General features: G+C 32.4%; 1 protein-coding gene across 1 annotated transcript in view; it reads right to left on the bottom strand.

Moving 5' to 3' along the window:
- Window positions 1-977: 977 nt before the first annotated feature.
- Window positions 978-14,621, bottom strand: part of LOC134253865 (uncharacterized) — a 58,874-nt gene continuing 45,230 nt past the window's right edge. Inside the window, exons 8-11 of the mRNA XM_062736451.1 lie at window positions 11,008-11,262; window positions 7,564-7,803; window positions 3,509-3,630; window positions 978-3,045 (exon numbers count right to left, since the gene is read on the bottom strand). Of these exons, the coding sequence (XP_062592435.1) occupies window positions 1,741-3,045; window positions 3,509-3,630; window positions 7,564-7,803; window positions 11,008-11,262 (1,922 nt within the window). The 3' untranslated portion in view covers window positions 978-1,740. The remainder of the gene's footprint in view (window positions 3,046-3,508; window positions 3,631-7,563; window positions 7,804-11,007; window positions 11,263-14,621) is intronic.

The raw sequence follows: 14,621 nt of genomic DNA, 5'->3' as shown, positions 1-14,621 counted from the left end.
CAGATGGGAAATTAGGTACTGTGCATCAAAATCAGTATTCAGAATTACTCAACCGTAAAATTTATGAAAACGCTAAAAAGCCCAAAACACGTGCAATTTGATAACGACGTGTTTGTCCACAGATCTTGTTGCATTATTTGATGCATATGAGGTATGCACATCGTTTTTCAATATTAAGACATTATGAAATTATTGCAATCTTGGCACAGTTTGGGGTCTTATTTTCGACTTGCTTAATTAATGAAAAAGGCAACAACAGTTTACTAAGCAGTCTCTTATAAATTTTCCCCCATAAAACCTTTTAGCCGTTGTCAGAGAGGGTCTGGAGTGGATTTCAATCAACCGTGACAATGACGTTAACACGAAATAGAGCCATGTTACGAGCGGGTTATTCGTCCCGTCCTCTCTTAAATCGCCACCTTACTACCACAAAAACAGCCATTTATAGTGTACACGATTATAATCATTACATTCATACGAAATTTGAAAGAAAACATTTCCGCAATTTTGTTTTTTGAGCCAGTCAACTTACTGTTTATTCCTCTCACTGGCGCATGTGCGCGCCGTTTGACTTATTTTTTTTTGCGTGGTTGCCCCTGCCAACATTCTGATGAAATTCCATGCAAAGGAGAAATAAGGCCATGACAGATGCACGAGATGGACATTGAAGATAATGAGAGTTTTCTATTCTCCCTTTTGGAGGGTATCGTCATTTGAGCTTCAATAACTCATGAATAATTACACAAAGTCATATGAGAATTGGTTATATCTTTTTGAAAGATGATTTTAAATGTTAGATAGGAAAACTAAAACGTATTTTAAGAAAAACAAATTTAATTCACCTCAAAATTTTACCCTGCGTTTCTTTTTTCCTTTCAGTATATATTTCCTAGCTCTATTCTACTTGAATGGAATTTAATCAATTTGAATTGTGGAATCCATATTCAATGTTAGAACTTTAAAAGGATGCAGAATTTTATAGATAAAGGACCTGACCAAAATACGCTCAAAATCCCAGGGTCGAACGTCCTTAAGAAGCAAATTTGAACACAAAAAGCAAAGACATTTTACACATAAAGCTGTTTAATGATGATAAAATAAAGTTAATCAAATGAATGTAATTCTTTGCCAAATTCGAGTATCACCTAATAGTGGATTATAAAACAGTGTTAACTGTCCGAAACCAGATTATGATAAATCGAACAATTTGGCCAAGAATTAAAGTCATTTCTAAATTAATTCTATAGTGGATCTTTAGAATACAGGGTTTTAATCTCCTATTCTTTCAACATGTGGATTTGAGCCTATAAATACATATATTACATGTATATAATGGCTATTATATATATTACATGTATATTAAAAAAACTGTCCGTGAACTTTAGAATTTTTTTACAGTAATGATTAGCTTTGGAAACAATAAGTGAAAATTATTTTATTTCCAATCTGTTTGATGTGTTAATGTTCTCCACACGTTCTGTCCGAAACCAGATTATGATAAATCGAACAATTTGGCCAAGAATTAAAGTCATTTATAAATTAATTCTATAGTGGATCTTTAGAATACAGGGTTTTAATCTCCTATTCTTTCAACATGTGGATTTGAGCCTATAAATACATATATTACATGTATATAATGGCTATTATATATATTACATGTATATTAAAAAAAACTGTCCGTGAACTTTAGAATTTTTTTACAGTAATGATTAGCTTTGGAAACAATAAGTGAAAATTATTTTATTTCCAATCTGTTTGATGTGTTAATGTTCTCCACACGTTCCAGTATTCAGTTAATTCAGTGGGATTGATGATATGCCTATCAGAAATCGAATGCAAAGGACACATAATTGGTTGGTCTACACTTGGAAGGTCTTTTTCAGGTATGAAATGCCCCTTGATATCCATGGCAATTACTTTATTTGTATTTATTCGACATCTAAAGCCTCTTAAATACTTTAATTTTCTGTGGAAGGTTCCCACCAAGTTATCTAAAATTTCTTCTACTCTTTCTTGAATATGTCTTGTGTTTTCCCTTTCCAAAGTACATCCCGGTATAGGATGAATTACTTGAAGTTGTATGGAATCTTCTGTGACAGATAAAACAATGTAGTACCCCATATAAGAAAACAAAGCTGCGTCTCTGAAGAGACAAGATGTACCCTTACTTTCTCGTACTTTCCAATCCTTTTCTTGCATACAAGCAACAACAAGACGAAAATACAAGAAAAATGGCAGAAAATCAAATTGATAAATAAGAACAGATGATTTACTCTCCGATTCGTTAATGAGATTTGAAAGTTCTTCTTCCACTTCTTTTCGATTCATGCAAGGAACATAGTAGGATTCTTTACCTATAACCAGCAAACCAAGTCTTTGCATGAAAGTGAGAAGTGCTGTTTTATGGTATTGTAGAAATCGTTCATCTTCCTCATAATTAATGTCACTAAAAGAGTAAATTCCCTTCTCTTTCTGAAGCTTTTCATATAATTCTTTATCTTCATGCTTCCAGATCTCTATAAGAAGTCGGTCTCGCAAATGCCCAGTTTTGTAATATTCATCCCAGTCCCCCCGAGTCCCAGGAATACCTTTGAAATGAAGCTCATCTGTGATGATATGTTTGAAGGCATCAATAAACCATTGCACATCAATAATTACATCTTGGTCCAAACCATTTTCATGAAAATGTAGAACTTTTCCGGCATCGTGATGATATCGTAACATATCCTCTCTCCCCTTCGCTCCTTCATCAGAACTCTTCTGTCCTTTGGCTGCAATCTCTGGGAATGTCGTTGTTATTTCTGAAATCTTAATTATTCTTTTGGGGATTTTTTTCAGATTACATTCTATTCCAAATAAAGACCATTCCGTTGGAATGTTTTCTTTCCATCGTTGATTGGAAGCTATGTTGAAGAAACATCTTTCTAAATCATAAAGCGGAGAACCAAATTGTACGCAGTGACAATTATCTTTACTGATGTACTGTGATAATTTAGAAAATTTATTAAACTGGCATCGAAGACTCTCCATGAAGTTATTTTTAGTCTGAAATGATAAACACATTTCTTACTTTCAGTATATATGTGCATATTTTCTCTTGAGACATTATTTTGATTAAATAACTTAAAGCTGGGATTTCTTTTGTGCAAAGATCAATGATTCCACTTCTTTGTTAAAGTCTTAAGGGTTTATGTTTTTAGAATTTTCCATAAAAGTTGAATTGAAAAAAAAGAATTTTCTTTACAAAAAGCAAACAATTTATAATTACATGTATTCGAGTGACCAACAGATTTTAAACCGATTTTATAACTGTATTCTAACACCTGCCTTCAATACCAATACTGTTCATTTCAATAAACATCGACATAATCAAATCTAAAATGGATATATCTAAGCTATGTCACTAGATATAATAGAGAAAAAAATCATCAATGATTGAGAATATAACTTGAGCGAATTCAAAATTCCTTTAAATGAAAAACAGTGTTATTAGCTATATTTTGTTTACCTCAAACTTTCTGTTTTCATCTTCCCAATGTGTCGCTACAATGTGAACAATTGGTTTTGGGTCACTTCCATTGTCTGAACCACAGTAAGTGTGGATGGACTTAATCCAGAATGCAAAGTAGTCTAGAAGAAATAAATGCAACAATTGTTAAAAAAAGTAAATGAAATATATCTATATTATTGACATTTTAATACAAAGTACACTTATTAATAGATACATTGATATATAATTAAAAAAAATTAATCTTTGGTCGCTCCCTAGAATCTGAAGCATTGACATGGTGAGGTAAAGTTGATGATATTTAAAAAAGTAACTGACCAGTGAAGCCACCTTGCATATAATTCGATATTTTGAAAAGTATAAATAATTTTAATTTTTCAGGACTGATAATAAATATAGCTTTAATCATGTATAATTTTGTTTATTTACTTTTACTGGTATGAATATTATCGATGTTGTGACATTCCTTTTGGATCAACCCTCGTAGATATTCATATAAGAGTTCCATTTGATATAAGAAATGAACATAAAAATATGGATATAACAACAGTATTCAGACCCAAAAATACATTAATAAATTTAATTATTCAAAAACATCATAGGTGGACAAGGTGCTTAGGAGAAGTGAGCATCCCCTTCCAAGCGGTAATTCCCGCCATGTGAGGTGAAAAATATAAGCAGAGAATAATAAGGACGGGTTCAGAAAGGTAGAATTTCGGAACGCACCAGAAGGTTAACAATTTCTAAACATTCTAGAAATGTATTATTCGCATCGATATCATTTTTATTGAAATTATATAAAATAATTGATACAAATCCAGGCATCTATTTCTGTTTATATCATCTGTCCTTGATTAAAGTAGCCTTGAGTAAACTACAAAACTTTTTGTTAGTGAAACTCCAAAGAACTCTAGGAAACTTTAAAATTGCCATTTTTTTTCAAAAGATACAAAATATACGTCTTTTCCATACTTTAAACAGTGATTCCACACGATAGAAGAAAAAATGAGCTTTTTTAGTATCATAAAGAATTGTTCTTCAAGAAAACTAGGAGTAAAAATATTTCTTATCTTTTGACTCTTCATCAACAAAATGACTTCTTTTAAAAACATCATTGATTCTACGAACAAGAAGACACCTGCTGTTGACTTGAACTCAATATATTTTTTACCTTTATCGACGATATGTATAAATAGATTTACAATAAAAGTAATCTCCATTCTTGCTTTTATAATTTCAATGAACGTGACATAAAAGGCAACACAGAGTCTGTCGCATCTGATTCATATTTTGACGTGTTTTACTGACTATACGCCAACTGACAACTAAGTTGTATGCAAAAAGAGACGACTCTAGCTTTTCCATTGTCTATTCTCCTTATTTATGTACATGTAGTGATTTCTCGGTATCATCTGTGTATGGTACATATCCCAAATTATATGATCTTTAAAAGCAAGTCCCTAGTGTAATCAATTTTTACACCGAGTCAGGCTACCCAATGTTAATGTAATGTTAGGAGGATTTCAAAAACTACATGGTCTTAAATAACGTTTGTGGCATATAATATCCGTTAGTTGGTCTTATTGTAGATAATTTCTTTTATACCAATTACATAGCCTTTGATTTATACCAAATCTGGCCATTTAATGTCCATCTACCTGATCAATGCATCGTCCCAAGACCTGTTTGACAGGTCAACAGGGGATGTTTACTCCGCCTAGGTTCCTGACTCCTCCTTTGAAATTTCAAGGGGTCCTTATTTAAAACTTCCTTACAGATTTGAATTGTTTATTGATTATTTAAAACGATCACTGTTCATTTTCTTCACGTTTTTCTTAAAATTTGAATTTTAAATTGTAGTGTGAAGAGGAATAGATTAATGCTGCAACATAGAAATGCTGCTATGCAGTAGACTGTAAATCTATTTTTTCCAATAAACCTCAGTTTACAACTTATTTCTATATTTATATGTGAAATTAATTATTCTAATAAAAAATCAAACAGTTCCCCTATTGCTACATTGAAAAGTTGAGATTAATTCAACAACTCCTCTCAGTACATACAAGGTATGCATTAGATGACTATATTAAAGTGACATTTAACATCGTGATTGCGTTCCGTTTGCATCAAATGCAACCTGAACACGTTGTGTCAGAGAGTTAAAAGCTTGTTGATGGTTATCTTGGGACTATTCGTACATTCCTGATAAAATGTCAGATCTTGATCTTATTGGTAGATTTGGACGGCGTGTGGCAACACACTTTGAAAAAAATTGCGAACTTTGAAAAAAAATTGTCAAAGAGCGTTAAAATTGGGACAAGATCAGCTCACTTTGAAAACAGATTTCAAAGAGCGTTAAATTTTGGGCACACTCAACGCACTTTGAAAAAAAATTCAAAGTGCGTAAAGAGTGTACATCAAAAGTTTTTTCCAAGGGGAAATTTTAACGCACTCTGAAAAAAATATGCATAAAACCAAAATTCTAGAATAAGATTTTAGTAATTGAGAGAATTAATTTTGAATATCTATATCTTTCTAAAAAATTGACCTTGAACTGATGTCATATTTCAAATCTTGGAAAGGGGTTTAATCATAATTTTATAATTTTGCACTTTTTTACATTTGTTTTTATTTCCGTAAGATTCCAAGGACGCAAGTCCGTCTAGTGTTAATTTTGTTATCAGTTATTGGTTTTATAAAAAAAAATTAAGAAAGTTTAATTAAAGTCAATTACGAATGTACGAGGGTTGTCCAAAACGTTCGTGGACAATGACGTTTTTGTGAAAATAAATGGTTCTTTATAAATCTTATGAAAAAACAAGTCATAATGATTTAGTTTTTATTAACGGAACGTAATATTTTGGTAAAAATCGGGGTCTTTAGAGGTCGCGGATAGTGCGCACGGACCAAAGTTAAAATGATGTAACCTCTGATATAAAGAATTCGGATTAAAATGATTATTTTCTCTATAAAACAAGTCAAAAATTAATAGAAATTTTATGAAACACAAAAAAAGAGGTTATTATGATTTTATGATATCTTAAATATCCCCCTACTAATTAGACAACGAAAATACACAAAGAAAACCTTAGCAAGTCCGTGTCAAAACTCAACAGAAAATGACGCCACCCGCCGGTACGGGGCAGCGTCCGGTCAAAAAATTAAGTTTTATAACAGCTGAAACGATGTAGAGACAAAATATTTGTTAAAACAACTCAAAATTATTGAAATACATTGAATGTATCGATTTGGAATTCGTATATACGATTTTTCAACAGTATGTATAAATTCGAAGACACCACAAGAATTTAAAAACACATGTAATTAACTGTAAATGGAGATTTCTATTCATGACGTTTTTAATCTAGCGCAGCGTCGGACTGGACTGTTCAGATTTGATATACATACTGTTAATTTAGATGACGCTCGTCAATTTGTGAGCATTGTTTTGAATTTTAAAAGTTAAATAAATTATAATCTATTATACTTTTAAAAAAATGTAGTGTGTTTACATGAACATGTGTTAAGTCAAAATCCAAATGTTTGACGTTATAATGAAATTAGCGTAACGTCAGACTGGTCCGTGCGCACAATCTGCGATCTTTAAAGACCCCGATTTTTACAAAAATATTAAGTTTCATCAATAAAAATTAAATCATTCTGCCTATTTTTTCATGAGAAATATTTTGTTATACAATAGATGCATATAGAACCATTTATTTTAACAAAACGTCATTGTCCACGAACTTTTTGGACAACCCTCGTTCATCGATTACTTAATTGTATAGAGATACACGCACCGATTCTAAGAGCAGGTTTTGTGGAAATAAAAAAATTTAACTAAACAATTCACTGAAGACACATGTTATCAATATAAATAAGCAATTAGACTCTCTTTGAATTCTTCAAACTATAAAATCTATGATACGTAATCAAGGAGTAAGGTGCAGAATTAAAAAAAGCATCGACTGTTAAGGTAATCGTTTACAAGACATATCTGTTTAAAAATGTGAAATTCGGAGAACGGAAAAATGTGTAAATTTTAATACAAATACCTCCATACGTCCATCCAGAGAAAACGCTTCCATCTTGATCACATACTGCCTTTTCCACTTTCTGGTCAAGAAGTTTAGAAGCGTCCACCACCACAACATAGAAAGCTCTCCTGGTCAGGTAAATCTGGTGACAGGCGTAGTACGCACACTGTCCGCCGAAGTCAAAGAAAGTCAGAGTCTTTTCATTATCATTTTTTATATAATTTTCTGCATTTTTGTCGTCTTTGCATTTTTTCCTGGCTGAAAAAAAAAATCGAACCGTATTGTCATTAAAATTGGGTTTTGATGGAATTAATACAATATAAACGCAGCGTTTGTTACAAAAGCCAGAATGATCAACTGTATTATATACTAGTATTCAGCAAATAATCCGCACTAGGTATAGTATATGAGAAGCATTTTAAGCATAAAATTACCACAACCCTAATTTTCGTCCCTGTAATTGTAATATACTGAAAGAACAATTATTTCAGTAGAAATTGTTTTTAGACTCTATTTTTATGTAGAAATTTAACTAAAAACTAATCCATCTTTTTTTTTTTCTTAAGATAAAAATATTATTAATTAATAATTAATTAATGATTAATTATTAATCCATTAAGGACAGATGGTACAAATATTTGTCAAATTCTTTTTGATAATAATAATTTGGGCCATGTTTAAATGATTGAGATGAATAAGTTTCACCGCAAAGCTTTTTAATTCTTTATTCAAAGTTGAACGAAAAATGGAATTTGAAGTGAATTTTTTTTGTATAGAGTAGATGATTTCAGAAGGGTAAAATTTTGAACGTCATAGAAGGTTTACAATTCTTTTATATTCTAGAAAGAACTTTATTCGGTAATAACCAATATTTGCCCCCAAATCAAACTTTGATGGAGATATATTTAATTAAGTTCTTAAATAAGGGAGTATATGCTGACTTGAAAGCACTGAATGTTTTCATAAGTGATGACGCTATATGTACGTAATGACATCACAAACATAACGTAAATTTCAGTTTTTTATGAATTTTACAGAAAAATGTACATATTTCGTCGACATTTTGAGTAAAAGTCACCGAGCGCATGTGTGTTCAGGATCAATATTTTGATATAATGTGATATAATGTGTAGAATGATAATATCAATGAAATATTTCAATATTGTTCCTGAACAAACTTGCGCTCTATAAATTCTATAAAGCTAAAATTGTTGAAATTTTGTCCATTTTGTCCTCTTTCTGAAAAAGGATATAAAATCGGACTGGTTTGTGACGTCATAAAAACAAACATTGTGAATACACTGCCTTGACTATAATATTTTATGTTAGTTTATATTTCTCATACAATTTATTAAATTTAGCACATTTCAGGAAGTTTTCAAAATATGACTTTTTTGGGGGGTGGGGGGATATATGCAATAAACCGCATATAGTTCTTTATCATTTGCATCATTTGAAATGAAATTAGGTTAAAAAGATAAACCAATCCAGGCATCCATTTGTTGTTTGTATTATCTGCCCTTAAATGGAGATAAAATGTTTATATCTTTTAGTAGTACAACCATTGATGGATCTTCTTGTAACAATGGCATATTTCATTTTACATAGGATCAGTGTGTCTTGTTTAATAGAACACGGAAGTAATAAGTAAGTAATACGTTTTAGTAATTCAGCAGAAATACGGCCATACAAAATTATTTATATATCTTAACATAAAAACAGTGTTCGATTTTTCTATAAACAATTTTTGAAGTCATTATAGTCTCTATGATGATCTATTGCTCTCTAGTTTTGTTCGTCGTCGTGCGATATACATTGTGCGTGGTTCGTCAGTCATATACTTTTGAACAAACTCAGCCTCAAATCTGTATCTCAACCAATTAAGCACATAGCATCAATGATTTAATGGGAACATAAAATGTGAGTGTCATGGCCGATCCTTGTCCGCTTTTGCCCTAAAGTCCATCAAAATAAGTGCAATCTTCTTCTTTTCTCCTAAATATCAAGTAGTCAAATTCGTGGAATATGATTATAATAAGCTTTTGGCTCTATATGAACATTATGAGATTTATGACTCCAGAAACGGGGGTTCTGATTTTAGAGCGGAATAGATCGGAACACCTCTGACAAATAGTGAAAAGTGAAAAACAAAGTTATATACCATTAAAATATTCTTCTCTCCCCCTGAACGTTCACTGTAGCTCAGTCGGTAGAGCGCTCGCTCCGTGATCGGGAGGTCGTGAGTTTAAATCTCGACCACGAGAGATCTAAGACGATAAGAAAAGGTAGCACCAGTGCCTTCGCCATGCACTCGGCAATTTGAAGTGAAAGTTGCAGGTCCATCGGGTGAGAGCTTAAAAACCGAGGCTGTGTCACTGCTCAATGGACCTGAGTGCGAAGTAAAGGTCAAAATTTGAAGCCCTTCACAGGTATATGGTGACGTCTCTACTTGAGTGAAAAATTCTCGAATGAGACGTAAATCAAGTTACACACTATAAATCAATTATCTCCCCTGTTGTTAAGCAGACAAACTAGGTTCACTGTGATGTTCAGCAAGGGTGCCTCAAAAATCTGAAATATGTGGCTCCAGGTTCTGAAAATTTAGTTTGGGAGGGGGGAAGCTTTATATATTTTATAGTGAAAATACATCATTTCTTTAAAAAAAAGTCTGTTTTCAGGTTCAAAAGCAAAACAACTAAGAGCAAAGTAATGAGGAGTAAGAAAGCTCTCTGAGTCAAGGGATGTTGGATTAGGATTAGGTAATATTAATTATACCGTAAAACTCGAACACGGATATTGCGAATTTACGTATAAGTCGAAGTCATTATAGATCACCAATTAAAAAAAAATCATCAATTTCTTATACGATGTTACGAATTACGGTTATAGCGAAGTAATTTCATAGGCCACAGTGACTTGGCTATGACCGAATTTTACTGTATAGTGAAAATGCAAATACACTTTGAAAAAATCCTCTTAGATTAGGTACACATAGAGCTCGGTGCGGTGAGGGGGTATATCGATTATGCAAAGTAAAAGTGTATTGTTTCGTCACAAAATATTTTTTTCTCTTTTCCTGGACAGTAAGCAATGAATCATACTAAGTGCATCGTAAAATGAGAAAGTGTGTCTATATTCCAAAGCTGTGAGATTCATGGATTCTGGGCCAGGGGTTTTAGTTTGAATTATTTACTATCTTATGAACAGAATTTCGAAAATTTGAATTTGAAAGAATTTGGCCTAACTGTTGTGTACTCCTTATCCCCACTGAAATTGTCTTTTTATTATAATTATTTTTCTAATAAAAATACAATTTATGCAATAGAATGTTGATATTTGACTATATCAAATGAGAAAATATGCTTGTGCTCTCACATGAATATGATATAAGTAATGATGTTTCTTTCTGCTCTGTTTATGACAGAAAAAGTAACATTTGCAGCTTACTTTGAATCTTCTTACATTTCAAAGAATTTTTTTCATCACAAACTTCAAATATTTCTTCGTGCACCTCCAATCCCTCAGTAGATTTTACTTCATTAATCTCTTCTTCACTACAACCAAGTAGACGTTTAAGTAGTGTGGTTTTGCCCGCCCCAGCACATCCCACAATCATCCCCCGGGCGTGGTGGACTGTTTGTGTTCCTTTCTTAGCATACTCAACATACCGCTCTCTGGCCTCCTGGTCCCAATCTAGTACTTCTCTAGGGACTCCCACTGTATCAAAGGAAATCATCAGAATGAAAGATGAAAGGGACCTTTTTTTTTTTTACATATTTAATCATATTTTTTGTTATTAAAGTGATTTACAAACAGAATAAAGACGATCAAATCACTTTAATAAGAAATAATGTATTAATTAGGAACAATTGGTTCGCTATCTTACAAAATCAGGCAGCTCTCACATCATGGCCTACAGTCCATGCTTGACAAAAACGCGGGAAGAGAGAGAGAGATAAATACTAAATATCAAGGCACTCAAGACCGACCTTAATTTCAGAAGGAAAACACCCCCTTCCCCACATAAACTACATCAGACAATTTTTGAACTAAACAATGGAATTTGATAGCTTTATTCCTTGTGAAATAATTTCGAATTAAAAACAGTGGCATGTAAGATAGTTATTTAAAGTATCTATAGTTAAAAAAATTCTTTAGATATGTATTTCCGTTAATTACTACTGTAACAAACATATCAATTCGAAATTCTCATGTTTTAAAAATGGCCCAATTTTTATTGTTTGGTGTCTCCCTCCTTCTCCTAGTGTTCTTATCAAGTGTATGACATAACATATTATTCTCATTTTCTTTGCGGAAGGTCAGAGTTGATTTAAAACTAGAAATATGTGCATAGGAATGCCCCGCCGAGGGTATATTAGTAATGCATCATAAAAGTTTGTATTAGTGTAGGAAATTTGATCAAAATATCTTCAAGTTGAATAGTGATGTAGTGGAAGTGCTTACACCAGGATGTATCAGCATATGAAGTTTGACACTAATTTCAGAAAAGTAAGGTCAAGGTCAAAGAAAAGGTAAAAAATGTTAATGCAGTTAAAAAAACTCTCATCAGTATGTATCAACATATGAAGTTGAAAAAGAATATTATGAACAGTTTTATTAAAACTGAAAAACTAAAATAGTGAGATTGATATCAAATAAAAGGTCAAGGTTAAAAATGTTGATGCAGTTGAATAGCTATCATACGTTTGTATCAATATGTAAAGTTTGATAACACCACCTTGCATGCTATGTTTAAAGCTAAGCTAAACATTTACTTTAGAAAAATGAGGTCAAGGTCAAAGGAAAGGTCAAGGTCAAAAATGTTGATGTAGTTGCATAGCTCTCATCAATATCTATCAGCATATGGAGTTTGACGAAAATATCTTGGATAATTTTTATGAAACTGAGCTTTGGTGGAGCTAAATGCAAAGTGTTACGGAATGACAGACAGAAGAACAGAGTAGCAAATATTATATGCCATATTCATGGCAGGGCATAAAAATATAACATTTCGAAAATGCGTGATCATCAAATACACTTTGAGGGTATTGTGTCCAAACTGTTACACTCTACAAGAACATTCCTATGGTATTAGCATCTGATTCTTTGATTCAACCTTCTATCGCTGCATTCTGATTCAACATTGTCGTCGACAGTTTTGATTTAAACCCAAGTGACATGACCTGGCTAGTTTTCCTTTGAAGTCAAGCTTACTGTAACTGCGATACAATACTTTTTATAGGCGTTTCTTATGCAAATGAGCAGAAACTGCACAGTTTCTGCAAAATATCAACGACACAGTACGTTTTATTTTTTGCAACGACGGAAAGTCATATCCCTATCCGTATAACGATTGTTCAATTTGCATGAAAGCACTGTTACATAAAATTATCATGTATTATTTACTCAAAATTAGGTAAATTAAGAATAAAATTAAACAACGTTGACTTATTAGTGTCAGATTCAAGAGTTTAGAAAGGAGGGTGTGGGACAGTTCTCAAATGATTTCTTTGAACCCCCCCCCCAAAAAAAAAAAATGAAATATCATTTTTCGTTGGAGTAGATTTATAATCAACGAAGACACTGTGTGCGTGATATCGTTACTTGTTAATAAATTATAAAGCGTATTTATACATTTTCAGCAAAAATTATTCAGTAAAGCGGAAAAGGTAAAGCTCAAAGGTGGGTGGGATGGGGGCACCAGTGAGTGCTGGATCCCCCTTTAGTTACTTTTCTTAAGAAACATTAAGGTAAAACGCCCCCTTTTCCTTTCAAGTACCAAGTATCCATGTAAATTAGTGAGGTCATTAGAGAGGTCATGTCACAAGTCATTTAGAATACTCGTTTTCTACTGTATCGTAGATACAGGGCGTGGCCCAACTCGAGCTGTCGCTCTTGCCTCAAGCCCTGCGCTGTATCTCCAATACAGTAGGAAACTCGTACTCTAATATAACTTGTTAGAATGTTTTCAGATCATGTTAAAAAAAACTTAGAGATGCAATACACTAAGTACCATGATAAATCCGTTTACAATCAAAGTACTCAGAAGTACAGAGAGCCGGGCTCATTTACAGAGTAGAATGGATTTCTTACATGAATCACGTTTATATTCTGATGAAAAAATTATTTTAAAACTATCAATATAAATGATAAGACACTGACAGTGAGTTTTTCAATCCTAATACCACGGTCCGATTTTGTCAGAATCAGAATTAATCTGGTACCGCAGCTGAATGTAAACAAACAAACAGGCCAGTCTGGTTCCCTCTCCTGCTTTACCTCGTATGTGTAGAGAACTACGGTAACACTGATTATCAAAAATCCTTACGCTAATGAACTATGTTCTTTGACTTATAAAGTTTTCAAAGTCATTACTATAAATGTTTATTTTATATAGAGGAAACTTCGTTTTATTTTTGTTGCTTTATTTAGCGTTTGTATTATCTCAAAAGCGGTTGAGAGTAAGAACTATATTTTTGCACGTAACTTTAAAATGGCGACTATTGGGTTAACATCCTGCCTTGAACAGGATCACATAAGCCGGCAATTGCTCTTTGAGCAATAAGCCCGGCTAAAAATGTAATTTATTAATAAATATTTTTTAAAGCGTTTTAAGATTTGCCATGGCAACTATTGTATTGAATGTCCTTATTATGACCTTGGAGATAAAACAAAGATCTCAGCAAACTATCTTTGCAGTACAATAATTTGAACTGTTTTAAGGCAAGATTTAAAAAAAAATTTATCAAAATCTTCGTTAGGAGAGCATTGAAGGTAATATACATGCATATTAATTAAAACCTAGCTTTTCTAATATGATTCCTTTTAGATAGATTTTTTGATACGTAAAAACACGTTTTTGATTTTCATTGTAATACCTCCGGCGTCTTTAAAAAGTGTTTCATTTGTTCAAGCAGCATGATAATTCTCCCGTGAAAAAAACATACTGCCACAGGAAGCTATTTACAAAATAATTGTACACACATGAATCATAGGCCGCATCAATTTAATTTTTTTGCTCGTCGGTCCTGCTCGCTAATTTTTAAAGAAAACTTTACAAACAATATTCATCATAA

The sequence above is a fragment of the Saccostrea cucullata genome, unplaced genomic scaffold (genome assembly GCF_032062105.1).
Source record: "Saccostrea cucullata isolate Sc308-1 unplaced genomic scaffold, CSIRO_AGI_Scuc_v1 ctg1846, whole genome shotgun sequence".
In the NCBI taxonomy this organism is placed as follows: domain Eukaryota; kingdom Metazoa; phylum Mollusca; class Bivalvia; order Ostreida; family Ostreidae; genus Saccostrea; species Saccostrea cuccullata.
Note: the sequence above shows the minus strand (reverse complement) of the source record. Positions and strands in the feature narration are given on the sequence as shown.